This window comes from Glycine max, chromosome 9, assembly GCF_000004515.6.
Source record: "Glycine max cultivar Williams 82 chromosome 9, Glycine_max_v4.0, whole genome shotgun sequence".
NCBI lineage: Eukaryota > Viridiplantae > Streptophyta > Magnoliopsida > Fabales > Fabaceae > Glycine > Glycine max.
In genome coordinates this window covers 970014-990731 of record NC_038245.2, presented here as the reverse complement: position 1 = coordinate 990731, position 20718 = coordinate 970014, and the positions used below count along the sequence as shown (strand labels likewise).

Below are 20718 nucleotides of genomic sequence, written 5' to 3'. Positions count from 1 at the left end.
TTATGGTTGATGAGGTATTTCAATTATTATTAACTAAAAGACACTTATTTGATTGTTCATTAAATAATTTTTTAATAATAAATATTTTTTGAAATATTATTTAAAGTAATATTTTTTTAGTTTTTTATATTTTTTTATTTTATCCTTAATATATTTATTCATTTTATTTATTACTTTTTTAAATAAATTATAAATATTTAGTAAAATTAGTTGTTGAAATAACTAGAAAATATAAAATGACATAAATAATATATTTAAAAAATGTAATAAAAAAAATTAAATAAATATTTTAAGGATAAAAAGAAAATAAATATAAAAAACTAGAAACTAGACACTACTTCAACTAGCATTTTAAAATAAACTAAAAGTTACTTAAAAAACTTGTTTATCAAATAGTCAAACAAATTTTTCAACTAGTAAAAAAAGTTAAAAAATAGTTAAATAACTTGTTGAACAAATCCTTAATCTCATTTTTTTTAATTGAAGAAAATTTAAGTGAATTAAGTCTCTAAAAATTTATTAAGATCAAGAAAGATTTTAAAAATAAAAGAAAGTTTCTAAAAATGTATCAAAACTATCATTTACAACATGAATAGAATTCACATTTTTATAAGATATGAATTTGTTTCTTATAAACTAGACCAACCACATCCTTGTGCATAAATCTCATTTTAAGTAACTATACAAATTAGTTAAAATGTATCTTTTTTTAATAAATCACACATTATGTAACTAAAAAATCTCATTTTTTTAAGTAACTGTACAAATCCCCCACACACATAAAAAGTAAATATACAAATATCATTGCATTTTCTTAGAAATTTGCATCTCATTCTTAAGAGTTAAAGGTTTGATTTTCCTTCAACCATTTTACGGTGGGGAAGTTTTTCCTATAATTTTTTTTTCACTAAATAATGATTAGGCCTGGACTTCCCACGTGGGGTAAGGGGGTGATGACTGTGTTTGGTTTAAAGAAACCTTAAATCCAAAGGAAGGACAAAACTTGGCTCAAATAACTCTCAATTGTTCATTGATTAATATTAATGAGTTCTTTGATACACATCAGTGACATCACCATAAAGAAGAATAAGAAGCTGTGGCTTTCCTGAAGGCTAATCTTCATTCCAAATTTCTAATTAAAAAGCATCCACTTCCAAAAAGGACACTGCAAACCGGCCAATCAGGAATTTGACAAAGAATCTATACCAAAAGCATTTCATCAGCTTAATTTAATGACTAATATGCCCTTCACAAATTGGTCCTGAAAACAATTATTGAAAAGCTTATCCCTTCCCTCGCCCTGGCCATCCATTGGAGCCTTTAGAGTCACTACACTGATGTAAATGGATTTGATGTTAGAATAATGCCATCTTCCTTATCTCATTTGAAAGTTAACCTTGTGGTGGGATTTATCTATTATGGTGATGGCAGAAGAGAGTTATAGGTAGATTGAGGAGGGGACCTAATAATCTAATTATGTTATGTTCAAGAAAAATTAGGAAAATATTAAACATGCAATTAATTTTACTTCTATCTTATTTTCATCTTGTTTTTCTTTTGCATCATATTATTTGTCACATCTACTAGTTTCTTTTTTTTCTTTGCTCTCTTTTTCTTAGTAAATATTAATTTGTTAATTTTATTAGAAATGTTGGTAAAAAAATTCACATATAATCTCTTTCTTTATTCTTTCTATCTATCTTTTTTTTAAGTTTCACCTATACATCCAAAAAATGAGGTGTACAACAGTACAAGTATCATTTCTTGGAAAATCATACATAAAAAATTTACATCACAAGATAGAAGTTGAATTTCTTTACCACCTGTCTAAGTGCACTTTCTCCACCTATTCAATGGAAGGAGAGTTTGGGAAACATATGTGCCTTTCAGAAAAAGAAGTGGCAAATGGGCCAAGCAAGCTTTGAAAATCATTGAGACCATCATTTCCAACAGAGAATCTCTTCAAATATATAATACTTGCCAACACTAAACTCGTTAGAGGATAAATAAATAACCATACACTCTCCCTCTCCATCAACTTCTCTCTTCATTCCCCTTTATCATTCTTCCTCCTCTCTCTCTCTCTCTCTCTCTCTCTCTCTTTGGAGTGAAAGTACTATTGAAGGCGTCATGGATATATCAGAAAAGCTTCTACAATATAGATACCACATAACCATAGCAATAGTAGTTTCATTATCATTTTCTTTGCTGTTATATGCTGCCCCCCACTTTCTGGCCATTCTGGCCTATTTTTGGCCTTTGTTTGCCTCCACTACTGTGTTCTTAGTAGCAATAATAGCCTTTGGAGGCGTTTCAAAACTCTCAACAGAAGATCATGGTGAAAAGGCTGGTGAAGGACTTTTGAATTATGTAGCAGGAAGGGCAGAACAAACTCAAGAGGCTCAAACACTTCTAAATGAATGAATAAAGGGTGTACCAATTTCAGGCATAGTTTAGATGGGCTTATAGAACCTTTCAGGTTTAAACTCCATGTTCCTCAGCTCAAAAGAAAATTGTATCTCTCCAATGTGCTCAACAATTGTCACAGCAATATGAACGAAAATAAACAAGTATAAACTTCAGGAAATGATGAGTGTCAAAAATTTCTTCAGCTTAATCTCTTTGTTTCCTTGTCTCATAAGTCATAAGTCATATCTCTCTGGCTGAAACGTGCTAGTTTTGGTATTAACCCTGTGCAACCTTATGGGGGGTAAAATCTGTCTTAGTGTCTTTGTTTTTAAGTATTAGAAAATCTACCTTTTGGACCTTTCCTGGTTATTTCAATCACCGAGCCTTGGATTTGCATATCTTTTTTTTTTTTACTGTTTGTCCACTTTTTAGTCACATATTGATATTAGTGCAATTGAGGAGTATAACTTGTATTTTTTATGGGGACAAGGTTCTTGTTCTTGCACCAAAAAGAGAACAGAAAGTTATATTCTGTAGTTAAGATGAGAGGCTAAAAATAACTACAACTATATTCTAAAACAATTTTCCTTTACTGTATACAGGGTGCATGGGTTAATGAACTAAAGTAGTAATCTTTTTATGTAAATAAATGACTTTGATGTAATAAATTCTTTTTTTTTTACAGAATGTAATAAATTCTTTATTTCCTAACAAAAACCTTCTAATTTTTTTTTACTCATTACTTGGTGCATAGGATAGAAAAAATTAATTTTAAAAATAAGTTTTGGGGTTTGAGTAGATAATACAAGTGATGAAAGGTATGAGGTTGCCACTCATTAAGAGCCTTTTGAGTAAATAGCTACATGGAAAACTAAATTAAGGCCTTTAGAATGGTCACAAAAATTAATTAGCTAGAAAGCTACAAAATGTAGATTATTATGATTTATGATCCATGCTCTCATCTTAGGTAATTATTCCCAGTGACAACTTTCTTTCTTTTTTGTTTAACAAAATACCTTAGCAAGCATCTAACCCATCAAGTGGCCCATAAACGCTTGTGAACACAATCGTTTGAATTTGTTCACTTTCTTTTTTCCTCCATGAAAATATTTAAGACAGCATCTACCCATCAAGTGGCCTACACTTGCAAACAACTGTTAATATATTTTTTACAATTTTGGACTTTGCATTTATATCTATGTGTTCCAAGTAATTAATCTATTGTAATGGGCATCAATTGTCAAATGCACATGTGCACCACATATCTGTGTCAAAACCAAGAACATGTGCCTTGCTAGTTGCCACCAAACATTTGGGGTGAACAAAGGATTGTTTACTAGCCGCAGACATGTTGCCTTGTAGCATCATTACAACGTTAATTGATTTTCTGTTTTTAATGGAACTGTTGAGGAGTAAGTTTCCCCAAAACTTCGTTTGGTGAAGGTACAAAAAAAACCATGGCTATGTTAAGAAACAACATCCCTAAATTCTAAAAGTTATTTATTGAAAATACGAGCTTTGTTTTATATGGCTAGCAAGTACAGCAAATAAATGGTGCTTGTTGTTTACTTAGTTCAGGTGCTGCATGTTGTGCCCACTTACCTTTATTCTCCTTGCTTTTAGTGACTGAATTGATGGTTGCCCTGGTTTGGTCCTCTTGAGTGAGAGAGGAAGCACCCACATCACATGCGATTCAGATAAGCTGTCCACTCATAACAAGTGACAGGAAAATATCAGACTATAGATTCTAAGAAGAAGAAAAAAAGAAAAAAAAAACAACTCCTAGTAATGCTATGCTATAGCTACACGTTCAATTTTTCACATCAAATTTCTTTCAATCCCACATTTCAAAAAATGAGTAAATAGTATATGACTGATATTGTAAAGGATTTTTGCATTGAATTTCAATAACTTCTTTAAAAGTCATACCACCAACCATAATTTCTGATTGGTTGACAGCATGAAGCTGTTTACATCGATGGTACATACAATTTTAAACTCTTAAACCATATATAGTTGCAAATTTCTAGTAGCTTGATCTTTCGCTGGTACCACACAAACATCTGTCGATCCACCACATATATCCTGTCCATTCCTCACTTTTACAAATAACTATCTCAGAGTCAGATAATGTTAATCTGGAAAGTAAAGCATTGGTTATATTTAGTTCAAATCGTTAATATATTTGAGTGTAGGCTAGATTGATGAAGCATAAGTTGGTTACTTAAGTCTTAATGCATTACCTAATCTGGACATGATTGATTCATTATGATAGTTAAGAGCATGTGGCTCAAAATTTGAAATTTGAATCCCTTTCTATCAGCATTATCTCAACCCTCAGCCTGGTCACATTTGATTGAGACCAGTTTTGACTAACTCTTGAAAAAGAAAAGTGAGGAATATAAAAGTTTCTGAAGTTAGGCTGGACTAAATTTGATTATGCCCTGATGGTCATTATTTTATATACTGGTGCATAAACTGGCAAGTTTGGGGTTAAGAAGATTCACAAAATTTGATGTTAGCTCCTGTCAAAGTTCCTGAATTATCATGGTCTTCATCACAACATAAATGTTTCTTGGCTGATCTTTCCCATTTCCTTCAACTTATATACAATGAACTCTGTAGCACCGTGGGAAAATTGCTGAATTGAAGAATTTGATGGTAGAGCTCAGCCAAACATAGGAGTTAACAACGATGGAAAATCGGTATTGTAGATATTAGAGAGAAAAAGAATCCATTTAAGCTTACAACCAAGTTTTCTTCTCTCATTTTTTCATCCTTCAAGGTTATTTGTCTTACTCTTACCTAACAACTTTGTCTTGATCAAGTATATCGTTCTTCGTCAACTTTCATTGAAAAACCATTTTTGCCATTGATCTTTATGTACTTTCAGTGTATACAGTTCAGCAAGGTAGAGAAAGAACTGAGCTAAGCAGTTGAGAAACTCTTATGCCCATAACTGCAAACTCTTGTGCTGAAATTTATTAGAAAAAATTTACAAACAATTCTATTTATATATCATTGAAGAAACCAATGCTTTGGCTGCCTAATTTATGTATTAACCAATAAATTCATTTGAACTAACTAAGAAAGCATACAAAGGGAATAACGTTCTTCAATCTACCACAATCAGAGGCATCACTTGTATAACGAATCCTAGTAACTTTGAAGTCCGAGATAACACTAATCTGACTCATCCTCTCACGTAAAATTACTTTACAATGCATATGAAACTTTATGCTATACCATCTTTTTGGGCCCATATGAACACTATCAAGCGTATCAACAATGTTTTAATAGATGCACATAAGGAAAGGACATTACAACCAATATGGCACAAGAATAGAACCTGAGAAAGTTGCATCTTGTACATCGATCAACTATCCAGAAAGGAACTTGAAAGTTGAAATCCACTTTGCACCCTTGAGCAGATTCTATCACATTATCCAAAAAGAGCAACCCTTTTTTCTCCCTTTTGAGTTTTGAGGAAGCTCTAATTAAAAATTCAATAGCATCATTATGTGTCAAACCATTGCCTTAACTCTCAAACTGACAATTTAACACTAGACAAAAAAAAAACTAGACAAAACTTGGACACAACTTAGATACAGTAACATCGTAAATGTTGTAGATGCTATTTTTTTAAATTAAGATAACATTTCTTCTCAATAACTGCTGCCAATTATAATCATTAAGACAAAAACAGCATGCATCAAGATGAAATATAAATTTTGATTAGGGATGAACAAGTAATTATAATTGAACACTCCAACGTTCCAAACACCTCATTAATATTTCTTTCTATTTCTTTTTTCTAGTCACATTATCTTATTTATTATTACATCTAAATTTTTCTCTCCTCACTGGTCATCAAATACGTGATTAGGTTCCTACCAATCTTTTTTAATGAACATCACAGCACCTTTTTCTTTGACAAAATCAACAGTTGTACTTAAATTTTGTTCATCACCATAAAAATGCCATGTGAGCTATAACCCTAAAATAGTAAAATCCTTCTTACCAAGGATGAGGCCCGGGTCGGGTATGGACCCATTACTTTCCCTGCAACTGAATTTCTTTTGGCCCAATAAACCAAACTGGCCCAAAATTAAAATCAAATTGGTTTTCTTCTTCCATTTTTTTTGGTGGAATTCTCGGAATTTGTAAATGAGCAGAACGGGAGTTGGGGAACAAGATGAACTAGAGAACAAGGGTTTAAGCTCTTTGCACTCCTCTCTCTCTGGTATGATACTCACTCACTTTCATTAATTTTCTCAAAACCACTTTTTTCTTCTTCCTTTGAGACCAAAATTTTTAAGCTTGTGTTTCTGGCACCCGAAAACCTGCTTCTCGTGGCAATTTCAATATCTGTTTTTGAAATTTTGGGGTATAAAAGAATCTTTTTTAATTATTTACTCTGACATTCTTCGGTTTAGTTCATTTTTCTGTTCATGTTAAGGTTTCTGGTTTTGATTTTTAACGCTGCCTGTTTCTGGGTCACTTAAAAGTTTGAAACTTTGAGTAATTTCAACACTCCGTTGAAGTGGAAAAATGGCGTCCATGCCTTCGAAAAACATATGTATTCGGAGGCAACAATGCCCTTGTGGAGATTGGAAATGTTATATTACATATGAGGGTGATGCTGAGGAGGGTTCTGCAGCACCAGAATTGGTGAAGGCAGAGAAAGCCTCTTCTGGGGCTATGGTTACTCCCTATGTTGGAATGGTGTTTAAGAGTGATGATGATGCTTTTGAGTATTATGGCAATTTTGCTAGGAAGAATGGGTTCTCTATTAGGAAGGAAAGATCTAGAATTAGCCCTCAGTTGGGGATTTACAAGCGTGATTTTGTTTGTTACCGGTCTGGCTTTGCCCCCGTGAAGAAGAAGCCTAATGGAGAACACCATAGAGATAGGAAATCGGTCAGGTGTGGATGCGATGCAAAGATGTATCTCTCCAAGGAGGTTGTAGAAGGGGTTTCCCAGTGGTTTGTTGTGCAGTTTAGTAATGTGCACAATCATGAACTTCTGGAAGATGATCAAGTGCGGCTTTTGCCCGCGTATCGTAAGATTCATGAGGCTGATCAAGAGCGTATACTCTTGCTTTCCAAAGCAGGGTTTCCGATACATCGGATAGTGAAAATGCTTGAGCTGGAGAAGGGGATTCAAGGGGGGCAACTGCCTTTCTTGGAAAGGGATGTGAGGAACTTTGTTCAAAACCGCAAGAAGGTTGTTCAAGAGAACGAGGCATTGCTCAGTGAGAAGAGAGAAAATGATGTATTGGAACTTCTTGAGGCGTGCAAAGCCATGAAAGAAGCAGATGATGACTTTGTTTATGATTTTACTGTGGATGCGAATGATAAGGTTGAAAATGTAGCTTGGTCGTATAGTGACTCGGTTAATGCAAATGCTATGTTTGGTGATGTGGTTTATTTTGACTCTTCTCATCGATCGGTCACTTATGGATTGCTTTTTGGAGTATGGTTTGGTATTGATAGCTACGGTAGAACCATTTTTTTTGGCTGTGTTTTATTGCAGGATGAAACGCCCCAATCCTTCTCATGGGCATTACAGGTTCATTGCTAGCATCCTCTGTATAAGATTTTACTTGTTCATTTTGCAAATATTCCTCTTATAGTGATTTTTCCTCAATACAGACTTTTGTCCGGTTCATGAGAGGGAGATGTCCACAAACTATTCTAACTGATCTAGACCCAGGGCTTAGAGATGCCATTAGAAGTGAATTTCCAGGAACTAAACATGTCATTCCTCATTGGAATATTCTATACAAGGTACCCTGTTGGTTTTCTCCTCCTCTGGGTTCCCGGTATACAGAATTTAAATCTGAGTTTGATGCCTTATTTCACATTGAGAATACAGAAGAATTTGAACATCAGTGGAGACAGATGATTTCTCTGTTTGAACTTGGTTCAGACAAACATACTGATTTATTATATTCTGTTCGAGCATCTTGGGCACAAGCCTATGTAAGAGGTTACTTTCTGGCTCAAATGGCAACAATAGCCTACTCAAAGTCTATAGATGCATTTTTGAAAGGGATCTTCACTGCACATACGTGTTTGCGTAGCTTTTTTGAGCAGGTATGTTGGTGAGAAGTATTTTGTCTTGTATGCTTGCACTATTCTAGTTGTTAATTTGTTATTCTAATGACTTTCTTCCCCCTTGTGGATATTGTTGCAGGTTGGCATTTCTGCAAGTTTTCAACATCAAGCACACCAGGAGACTCAATATATACATCTCAAAACTTGCATACCAATTGAAGAGCATGCACGAAGCATTCTCACACCTTTTGCTTTTAATGCCTTGCAGCAAGAGTTATTGCTGGCAATGCAATACGCTGCGTCCGAAATGGCCAACGGATCATATATTGTCCGGCACTTCAAAAGCATGGATGGAGAATGGCTTGTAATCTGGTTGGCAGAAGATGATCAGATACATTGCTCTTGCAAGGAATTTGAATCATCAGGAATACTATGCAGGCATGCTCTTCGTGTACTTGTAATAAAGAATTACTTTCAGCTGCCTGATAAATACTTTTTAGGTAGATGGAGACGGGAATGCTCATTACTTGTTGATGATGATCAAAATAATCTGGGTATTGGTGAGGAATGGTTTCAAGAATATCAGTCCCTCGCTGAAACTTTATTTCAAGAATCATCAATTACAAAGGAGCGATCTGACTATGTTCGGAAAGAACTGACAAAAGAACTTACTAGGCTTCTTAATGAGGTTAGAAATCTCCCTGAGGCTGATGGAGTCTGCATGAACACGTCTGTTTCACCAGCCAACTAGTTTGGGGTGTTCAGTTTTATATATGTGATATGTCATGCAAGCTTGTAATGGACTTAACGAAATACAATGGATAGAAGTGACTTGGTAAAGAATGCATGTAGAAAAGTGATGAAAGGAAAATGCCAAAAACACTTTCAGATGATTTTGAAATGGGCTATTTTACATGTACATTCAGATGTGATTTGTTGCTCTAGTGCCTACAGTTTTGTTTTCTCGTGGACTAGTAATCAAACAACAAAGAAAGTTTATAATGCCAAAGGATTTGGCTGATGAACATACTCTGTTATTATTTTCGAATATAACCTTTTTTTATTTTTATTTTTGTGAACTACAAAAAGAGGCAAATATAACCTTCATTTATCTCACCGACTTTTTTTAATCTATTACATTGAGGTAAATGCTTAATGTTACTTTCATAATCAGTTAGCAAACCCACAAAGGATTTTACTCTAGTTTACAATGCCCTTGTCAATTTGTTTGATTAAATAAAAGACGAAAGAGAAGATTGTTGTGAATTTAGCAGCTGTTCTTTGTTGCTGCCAGCAAAATATATGCCTGAGTCCAATAGTAGAAAATTTTATTGTTCAAGTGCTTAAAAATCTTAATACTTTGACAGTCAGGGATCAACAAATTTGGTAGAGTAGTCTTCTGTTCACACTAACTATGACTTGAGTTCGATTTTTCATATTTTTTTTGTTGGTAGGCCATGTGTAAATTTCATTATATGTCTTTGTTGAGATTGGTGATTTTCTCTAGCTTTGAAGGGGATATGTCTTTCTTTGAAGAAAAAAAAATCCTATCAGACAAATGTTGATGCCACAATGTAGCATTGTCACAAATGTTACTAGCAGAATTTACTACATTTTTTTGAAGTTAGAATTTACTACATTAAAACAAGAAAATGTTGACAACATTGATCTGCCCGAGATATCACATATAGGATGCTCTTGACAACTTCAGATTTGCCAATCGTCTTAAATTGTAAGATTGAACTTAAATTGAGGAATGAATAGAACATCATGCAAGATCAAATAAGGTGTGAACTGTACTAATACCAATCGCAGTTAACAGTGACTAAATATGATTTGGTAAAATAACAAATCTTTTTATATACATCTAAGTTGGCACAACTAATTTATTAATTGTATAACTAATACAGTTAATTTATCTGAATAACTAATATTTTCAACTAATTGCTTGTGACCAAAAAAGAACTAATTACTAACAATTACGGTGACTAAAAATATTTTCATTAATGATACAAATGGATACTGATGGGAAATTCTGGACAAGCTATGGCGATCATATTTTCATTAGTTTAATTTGTTGAAGCAATTTTATGGAGTACTAATTTGCCGGAGTCTTAGTGACTAAAAATATTTGAGTTTTCATATATTTTCTTCTTCTAAATGATAAAATGTAATTTGAGCCAACTTCTCCAAATTGGTCTAGTTAATTGTATGTGATCTGAACTAGTGGCCACATTCTCTTCAATTATTATTTTTTCCCTCCCATCTTTTCAGCTGAATATTTGGACCCACGTGAGTGATTGATGAATGAACATAGGGCTGCGAGTTGTGCATTTGTCTTGTTACAATCAAATGTCATTTTTGTTCAAACAAAGTTTTCAACAGAGTTGTTATTTTGTTAAAGATCATTGTTGTATTGATCCATGGTATTGGCAATTATATATATATATATATATATATATATATATTGCAGGCTTCTATTTGTTCGAACATGCCAACAAATATAATTTGTTTCTGTGTTTCTAAGTTGTAGGGCTTCACCCTCATCAAGCAAGTGTCCTTGACCCTTCTAGATTTCTCCTTTTAATTAAGGATGAACAGATAAATTTTTGGCATGATACTTTGACGTGATTCGTTCGATTCATCAAATCCTCATGTTCACTATAAGAGGGTCCCTCCCTGATGGGAGTATGGAGAGACCCTGTCCATGATATTTGTTCACAATAGAAAGGTTGATAAAGAATAATACTGTTCATCACTTTCTTGGCTATGAATTTTTGAAATTTTTTATTAATCGGTTAATATTGATTGAACTGTTTAATTTAGTAGGTTACACAAAAAAGGGTGCCTAATGTTCTTATAATTGGTTCCTAAGTCTTTCAATTATCAAATAAATATCTACCTTCAACACTAAACAGTAGGAGTATTATATGTTTTTGGTGTGCAACGTTCTACATGGACGCTTGCTTTTTCTTTCTTCCTTTTTTTCGATATTTACGAGCCTGAAGGTTGAAAATATGAGGTGGTGGTTGCACTCATAGAGCCTGACTGCACAGAAACGGAAGCACGTAGAAAGTTTGTGTTCAGGGAATTTGGTGGCATTCTACAATTAATGGATTCTTTAACTTGAAGCTGAATATTGAGTATGCAAACGCAAGAGGGTGTAGGAATTGATCTTGACTTCATGACAGTAATAACATATTTTCTCTAATTAGAGCTCTAAATGGACTCGTGATACAAATTTTAAAAATGAGAAATTGTGATGATTTCATTATATTTGTACATCAAAGGAAGATTAAAAAAAAAAGTGTCCTAAAAGATTATTAATGCAATAGAGATAAAAAGAAAAAATTTATAACAAATATTGAAAAATAATATCAGATAAATATTGTTACCTCCATGTGAAACTTTTTTTTAAAAAAAATTGTTTCTATTCTTATAACACTTTTTTCAAGTTATCTCTTGCAATTATTATTTTTTACTAAAATATCCTGAATACTTTATAATAAATTTTACCATATAAATTAATTAACAATTCCATTCTTTCTCTTATGAAGATTAGAAAAAAATGACTGAAGATGACTAACACACATCAGTTAATCAATTAATTAGGTGAGAAGTAATTTAATGGAAAGAGAGATGATAAATTTCAATAATTTTAGAAGTTGTTTTAAAAATATAATTGGATAAATAATTATTTTGGTCCATAAATCTATAAATCACTAATAATTAAATTCCTAAAAAATTAAAATTCTAATTTAATTTCTAAATATGTAAATTAAGTAGAACAAGAATGTCATTATACACTTATGTATAAAAGTCTTAGATAAGCAAAATGTGAATTTTTATATATTACTCTTATCGAGATGTATCTTTTCCGTGACACTAATTTTATTTACTTTTTTTCTCATGCAATTTGAGATAATCATTCATATTTAAGTTCACATATATTTAAACATATATAAGTTAATATTTAGATATATGAGTAAGATTATTTTGACTTTTGAGTAAAGATACATACGTGATCTATAAACAAAAAGAAAATGTTTCATAACACCCCATATCTTAATATAGATCTAGAGAAGAAGAAGAAAAGTGATAAATATAATAGGTATCTGATATGATAAGAAAAGAGATAAAAACAAATGAAAGATATTAATGAATTGGAGTGTCCTGTTCTAAAAAAAATATTTAAGTTCAAATTCAATTTAATTCTATAGGTATACCTACGGAAACATGTTGAAAAGACAATTAACATATATGCTTATTCAAAGTAGCTAGTGATTAAAAGAAACGCGGTAGGAACTAGTAAATTAAGGGAAAATAAAGCATGAAAGACAAGACGAGAGTAACTTAGAAGTACGATCAGTTTATAATAATAATACTACACTAAAAATGACATGACATAAATTTTGCAGACTGAAAAGGAAAGAAGCTAGAGGGATGGAAATCATGGAATGAGATAGCTCTACACATGCAAACAAATTAAAGGAAGCAAATTACAACAAAAGAGAACCATAAGGCTTTGGTTTATTATTTGAAAACAGACTAAAGCACTTTATTCCTTGTCATCATCTTTTATCATATCAGATGCACTAGCTAAACTGCAATAAGCTGTCTTTGAGCTTCAATTCTGATCTCTTCCTTCATTTTCCTTATGAACTCTTCAAACTTTCTGTTCAGTTCTTCTGTATTTACTAACTCTTCATTTGTTGTTGTTGTTTCTTCTAGTTCATAATCTTGTGCAACCTCAGCCTCACTTTCTGCTTCTCCTTCTTCATCCTCCTCTTTGATATCCTCTTCTTCTGTAATGTGAGATTCTTCTTGATCTTCATCAGCTTCTGAAACTTCTTCATTGTTCTCCCCTTGTTGTTCTTCAACCATAAGAGGAACATTCTCTGGGGATTCAAAACTTCCCAAAGGGACAACAACCATGTCAGAAACTGCTGTTGTCTTTGTCTCTGACAGATTTTGAAGGTGGTCAAAGCTGTCAGCAGAATCTGAAGAGTTCGACGTCCTGAGTGAGGTTTTGGCTACAAATGCAAGGATTCCATTACAAATGAGAAACATGTATTTCCTCTCAAGGGTGTGAGTGATCATGGAGTAGAAAAGGCACGTGGAGAAGTAGGCATTGAAGGACTGAGGATGTATGGAAAGGCCAGAAGAGTACCAAACAAAAACAGAAAACACAGACACTGAGAGAACAAACTGCCAAGTTCTTTTCAAAAACTGTTTGTTGTTTAAATAATATTCCCTAAGGACATGATCCTCACTTTGATTTTGAATATCCATGCTACCTTTCCTAGCTAACTCTTCTCTAAAAAGTAAGCACAAAGAATAAATATTGAGTATTGAAAATTCGTGAGTGTGAGGTGATGGTTTTGGTGTAAATGATAAGTATTGTGTTACTATAGTTTGTGCCTTGCTGTGTACTTCTGTGATGTTTGAGTGAACACTGAACTATAAGCTCCCATGTATTTATACTAAGCCTAAATTCAATAATGGTTTATTGGGTTGCCACGTAACTTAGCCAAATGGCCTAGTTTTTATGGATCGTACGGACACGAGAAGATATGAACAATAAACTTTTCAAAACTCATCATAATTACACGGGGGTAAGATTATTGGAAGTTTTTTTAAAAAGAAATTGTGTTCCGAATCACAAACTTTGACATTAAAAAGAGACAATTACTATTTTGGAAAGAAAAAAAAAGATATTGGAAGTAAATAATGGGAGGTGATGCTGTGTCGTTTGGAAAAGAGATTAAAAGAAGGTTCTAGGTGTCACCTTTGTTCGTCATGACCTCTTAATATAAGCAAGGTAAAAGAAAAAAATGATTTCGTGTTTTCCCTCAATACAATACGTAGGACTGTACTGTAGCTCAATAATTTGTGAGCATTCTGAAATTCGTGGACCCGATTTCGCATTATCATTTGAGGGCTACGACAACTCCTGCCTTAGTATTTCTGTGTTACCATTTGTTTCATGCTTTTTGTCTTTAATTTTTATTTGACTACATTAATTAAATTAAGTTTTTATTTTAGGAAAAGTTAACTATCGATAAGATAAAGTATATAAACATATATATAAAAATCAATATAAATTGTTTATAACTTATTATTTTAATTTGTTCTAATAATTGGAATTTAAATTTGTTTTTTCTTAAACTTTTAAAAAATCATGTTTTAAAGTTTGCTATTCATATGTAAAGGTCAATGAAAAAACGAAAATTAATGAAAATTATAAATTTTCTTGAGGAAATTAGAAGGGGTTCCAGGTAAAATAAATGTCCTTGACAATTGGAACATACATTTGGTATCGTAAATCAAATGGAAAGCTAGGAGATCGAACAAATAAATAAGATAAAAAAATGAAAAAAATAGAGGGAGAGAAGTGAAGAAAGAGGCTTTCCTTATTTTATTTGGTTTTAGAAGAAAAAATAAGAGGAATGTTGGTGGAACACAAAATATTATTAAATTTTCCTAAGTAATTCAAATTTTTAATATTTAGATCAAATAATTGAAAGATGCATTAATGCATTCGTAATGAAAATCGATCTCATTGCACATTTGTATAGGGTCGAAAAAGATATTGACGATTGTTTCTATACTTGTTCAACTTTGTAACACATGTCAATTTAAAAAACAAAGCTTACATTTATAAATAGAATGGCAACTCAAAACATTGCAAAGGGAAGAGAACTGGAGAAATATTCTCCGGCAATACGCAAGTAATAGTTCTTATTCCGATGAACTGATCACTATGTTAGGACCACGTACTCATTCCATAATTATTGAGATATTTTGGGTACAATAATAGACTACTACAAAAACTTGTGGATGTAGGCACTAATTATAGTTTAATCATCAATGAAGCTTCTCTAGCCCAAAGTTTTTTTTATCATAAGTGACCACGTGTCTTGTTCGTCGATGCAACCCCTCCCATTGGAAGCAACCACACCATGAAACCAAATATTTGAGCCTTCAGTCCTTGAATCATGCACACTCATCCATTATTGTCCAATTCCCTCCACACTTATTGTCTCGAGCACAACAAATATAACCATAGCGTCCAAGTAACTCTTTCCTAACAAGTTCATAAATGGGAAGTCTCTGTTTATAGTTATATATGTTAAGCTTTTTTTATCAATAAATATTAATAATTAATTATTAATTTTTTATTAATGGATAGAATCAAATTTATGAGTTTTCTCTTTCTTTGTTTTTCTTTTACTCCAAGTGAATTTTATAACTTAAGACATTATGTTTTTTTCTTCACAAGTTGAGTTGGGGTGCTCATCATGTTCTACAACTCTGCCCAAATGATTAGATGAAATAACATGAAAATTTAGTGGTCAGATTTTATTTGTCTATCTATTCAAATCACCATTGACGCTTTCTGCGAAATAGCAACGTAATTGGTTTAGTGTGTTTTGTTTACAATCAATACCGAAATTCTTCGTGTAAGGAATAGAAAAAATTGTGTTTGATTACGATATATTCACACCCCCATTTCACCACATGTAAACTAGCCAAGAAGCCAATAATTGCCAACCAGATGCGTAAACAAGCACGAGTTAGCCATACATAGTGCATTCTGTGGAAACAGAACTGCCACATTGGCGACATGTATCACCATCATCAACCCCAGAAAGGAACGCAAACAATCAATAACTATGATACATAAATAAGTAGAAGAACAAATACAAGCGTGGAAAAATAATATAGGCACATTCATTACGGTATTATCAATATAAGATAGAGAACTATTCGTGTGTTTCATGCCACAGTCAAGTACACAAATTAAACTTGAAACTAGTAAATATTGTAGCATTTTTTTAATGCATAAAAGTGGTAGAACCAAGAGAGACCCTCGATATTATTATATTATTGGACGGGACGTCAATGACATACTAAGACTCTGAGGAGAGACTCATTCGGTAATTCTTCACAAGTCTACATTGCAAACAATTTATTAGCATAAAGACTTTTAGGGAAAAACTCATTCAATATTGATCCGGCCACAAGAATGCTCCCATTGCAAAAGCTCTCTTCTCGTGAAGGGTACCCTTGAAACTTAACCCATATTGCTTAAGAAGCAAGTCCACAGTCCACTCCTCCATGCTCTCATAGTCTTGTTTGGTGTAGCGTGGATAGTGAAGTGGCATTTGAAACCCTGAAGAAGGGTAGTATTGATCAACCTCATTGAAATTGTTTGCAAGGCACAACCCCTTTTTGCACTCCGCCTCTTCTTCAGTGTTGCTCATAGGGTACCCCAAAACATGGCAAGCTGAGTAGAGAACCCATCTGAGAGCCATTTCTCACCCTCTATTATTTTCTCTGTTCCTATAAGAAACAGAATTATATATAAGAGATGGGAATCAACTTAATTACAAGTACTTTGCTTAAACCAAATATGCATGGACATAACCAGTGTATATAGGAGAAGATGCACATTAATCATTATGACCATTGACCCGTGTAAGACAAAAACTGCGGATTACACGCGTTAATTAAGTAAATTAAGAATCCCATACGATATGTCTAGCTATGCATTTAGTATTTGTATATTTTATGTCATGTTTGAAATTTGGCTGTTACTTGCACTGGGAGTTATGAATATGTGGGTGGGGATGCTAGGACATGTTGCCTTGGGTGGTTGTTGGTTTATTTGTTATCAATATTTTATTTTATTTAATCTATAATAAGTCCTATTGAAGTTAGAATTTCGTGGATGTTTTTCAAACTCTCATAACTAATTATGGCTGACCCGAATAGGTTCTATGATTCTATCAATGATAGTTCTATATGGATGCTGCTTGTTAAAGAATTATTTAAGAAATAAAAATATAGCATTTAACATATTAAGAGTTTAAAACTTTTAATTATTTCACTAATTATAAATATTCGATGATATTTGCCTTGCATGATTTCTAATGTTGCGTGTCTGAGCATTGAGTAATAACATGACACCCATGACCCGTGACGTCATATATCAATAATGCTAATAGCTTTCTAATTACAAGTAAAAAAATTATCGAGAAGCAAACACAAAGTTCGCTAACTTATGGGAGACTAAAAAAATGTCAAAGATCAAAAATAAAATTATTATTTTATTGAAGATTTAACGAAAAATAAAAATTTATTAAAAAATAAACACAAAAATTGAATGCTTATTAAAAATTAAAATTTATTTAAGTCTATTTTTAAAACTAATTTTTTCTGCGATGCACATATTTTAATATGAAATAGAGGAAGAAGCGAGCATTGAAATACAAGAATAAAAAAGTAAGAAAGAAGCACACATACATACCGTCGACAAGAGAAGTAGCATGTGTTGAGATAGAAGAGAAAGAAGAACAAAAACGAAAAGCTTATAGAAGATAAAAGAATGTATATAGAAGACAGATGAAAATCATATCGAAAACAAAAGAGGAAGAAGAAAAGCGGGAAAAAGATGAGAAGCTAAAAGAAGTTAAGATTATTTTAGAAGGATTAAAATACTAGATTTTTAAAAGTGAAAGACGAAATATTCTAATTAAAAATAATAAAAAAACTTTTTAATTAAGATATTTTATTTTTTAATTTTAAAAAAATATTATTTGAATTTTGTGATCAATTTCAAACACTAACTTATGTGTTTTGTTAATGTTGACGGTTTATTAGTCATAGATTTTTTTAAGTATTTAATTGCTTATAAGTTTTATTTATAAAAAATTAAAAAAATACACTGTAGAGTCTAAGTTTAATTAACTTCTTAAATATATCAGGAAAAAAAAAACTTCTTAAATATGAGACGAATAAATTAATGAATTGAGATGAATCAGAACGCCGCTACCGCTTAATCTTTCATGGGCTGCTATATTCTTGTTTCATTCTGGCTTCAACCAATAAACCAATTAACCAAACATGTAGAGTGATAATAATAGAGATGATAGAATGATTTTGAATTAAATCGAAACTGATAAAGCAGAAAAACAAAATTTTTTATTTTATTTTATCTTGTTATTTGAGTTGGATACTGTATAATCTGTTTCTCAACTAACAAGATCAAGTCGAGATATTTTCGTTTTAAATTAAAGATAGAAATCGAGATAAACTGTTATTATTATTATTATTTATACTTTAATGTTTTAAATTACAATATTTTCGTTTTTAAATTATGTTTATAAGCTATTCTTTTAAAATGTTAATTAAATAATGAAATTGTATCATAATATATTAGAAAACTTTATTTATTTATATATTATGAAGATGAAAATTAAAAGTTATTAACAGTATAAATATGAAGGCGAGTATGGATTATTTTTTAAAATTCGAGTATGAAGGTGGATAATATGGTATCTTATTATACCTTAACCATTGTCATTCTTACACTCATTTTTATTTTTATTTTTCCATTTTCTTCTTTGACTCTCATAAATTCTAAATTTTGCTATGAGTAACATCATCATTATAAAAATTCAGACCAAGGATGAAGAACTCTAAGATAACTACAAACAAGTTCCAACTATCTAGTATGGATAGTATCCATGAAATAAGTAGCACCACCAATTGGGAAACAGTGCATGTATTGCCCTGCCCCTAAAGATAACTGTAATGAGAATAGCAGAAATGGGGTTGCTAAAGCAACTCAAAACAATGCATATCATGGATCCGAGGTTGTTTACCAATAAGATTCAACACATATATGTGATATAACAGGGTTTCTTAAACATGTTGTCAAGATTTGATTCCTGAATATGTAAATTAAGAAAATTTTGTTGAGAGATACAAAAGTTATTTTGGTAATTTTTATACCTCGAAAGGAATTAGTTTTCTAACTATTGATTGGAAGATGTCTTTAATGATAAAAAAAATTCTGAAGTTGTCCAAACCTCTTCCCCAACTGGGCCCTTGGAAGCCAGGACCCAAGAAAGCAAGGGTTATCAAGCCTTGAATTCCCATTTTTTAAGTGCCAGACTCCACAGTTGAAAATTTTCATCACTCACACTGATGGAAAAAAATTTAGATGTTAGCTAGTGTTTGAATTATATTCTTTCCCATATCCCAGACTATTCCTGGTACTTTAATGGATTTGGGAAATGAATAGAGCAGAAAGAGATGGATTGATCATTGGAGAACCTAAGAATGTGAGAAAGTACTCTTATCAAAGCAAGGTTTTTCATCTTCTTCGGCTTCTCAGTGTCACATTAAACTTGTGCAATATATACCACTGACCCTTTTGTGGATGAAAATGAAGGTGTTGTTGACAGCAACTATACTATTTCTACCTACAATACACCAAACCTTATCTTCTTCATGCCTTATCTTTCCCTGCCCTCAATGTAGTAAAGGGTGTGGAACCTACCACCTTGCATTCCCCACCATCTTGTCCTTTCTTAATTGGGTTCCAAATTTGTGAAAAGGTCAACTGCCTTTAATACTTTAATATAGATTTGAGTTTTGCAATACTTTTTATATAACGGTTTATTTATCATTTAAAGTATGATTACAAAAATTATAAACACATTCTATCATCGATTTAGTGCTTTTCTTAATGGCATTCCAATTCAAGGTAAGAAAAACCTCGAGATTTAAAGAACATTTATATATACCACTGTACCTCGCAAATTGTATTTATCTCACTTCAAAAATACAAATGAAAGTTTGAACCTGTAATTTATCATCTACAAAACCTTATCTTACTTTATTCAAATAACTCCTTAAGGTTATGGATATATAGGCTTTACTTCATTGTAACTTGGCCAAGTTAATTTTTAATAAAGTATGTATGCCCTTTGGAACAATTTTTTTAACTAAGGATGTCGTATTCGTAGACTATTCTTAAATTCAGATACCGATTCAGCATTACCCTACATGCTACGCTGTGAAAATTAGTTCAGATCCTAATTCTCTTTTTGTCATTTCCCTGTCAAAATTGTTGGACATATATTTTATTTAATGGTTCAAATGAATCAATCTAATAAAAGAATAAATAATTAATTTAATTCATGAATTGGTTAATATAGTTTTGAGATTCATCAATTACAAATGTGAGATTGGTCGATTACTAGGTGGGCTTGGTGAAATTTTCAATGAGATTAATTAAGGATAAAATGTATTTTTATCGTTATATATTCAGAAAGAAATTATTTTAGTGATTATACTTTTGAATCAATTATTTTAGTCCTCAGACTTTGAAAACACTTGAATTTAGTCTCTCCCCTTCAACAATGTTATTTCTGATAACAAAAATACAATTTCGGAT

The 20718-nt window shown here is 32.0% G+C and overlaps 3 protein-coding genes across 4 annotated transcripts; 1 reads left to right on the top strand and 2 right to left on the bottom strand.

The window, feature by feature from the left end:
* The first annotated feature begins 6545 nt into the window (after window positions 1-6545).
* On the top strand, window positions 6546-9387 carry LOC100817107 (putative protein FAR1-RELATED SEQUENCE 10). 2 transcript variants are annotated; one of them, XM_006586714.4, is made up of 4 exons: window positions 6546-6652; window positions 6918-7980; window positions 8064-8507; window positions 8608-9387. In XM_006586714.4, exons 2-4 carry the CDS (start codon window positions 6961-6963, stop codon window positions 9217-9219), a joined length of 2076 nt encoding a protein of 691 aa, XP_006586777.1. In that variant the 5' UTR covers window positions 6546-6652; window positions 6918-6960; the 3' UTR covers window positions 9220-9387. The 2 variants fall into 2 exon arrangements, with proteins under 2 accessions (XP_006586777.1, XP_003534740.1); XM_003534692.5 differs by having other exon boundaries at window positions 6548-7980.
* Window positions 9388-13067: 3680 nt separating this feature from the next.
* On the bottom strand, window positions 13068-13760 carry LOC102666654 (uncharacterized). Its single transcript, XM_006586713.2, has one exon. The coding sequence runs from the start codon at window positions 13758-13760 to the stop codon at window positions 13068-13070; it is 693 nt and encodes a 230-aa protein (XP_006586776.1).
* A 2565-nt stretch (window positions 13761-16325) lies between these two features.
* Window positions 16326-16874, bottom strand: LOC102666531 (uncharacterized). Its single transcript, XM_006586712.3, has one exon. The coding sequence runs from the start codon at window positions 16784-16786 to the stop codon at window positions 16475-16477; it is 312 nt and encodes a 103-aa protein (XP_006586775.1). The 5' UTR covers window positions 16787-16874; the 3' UTR covers window positions 16326-16474.
* Window positions 16875-20718: the final 3844 nt, after the last annotated feature.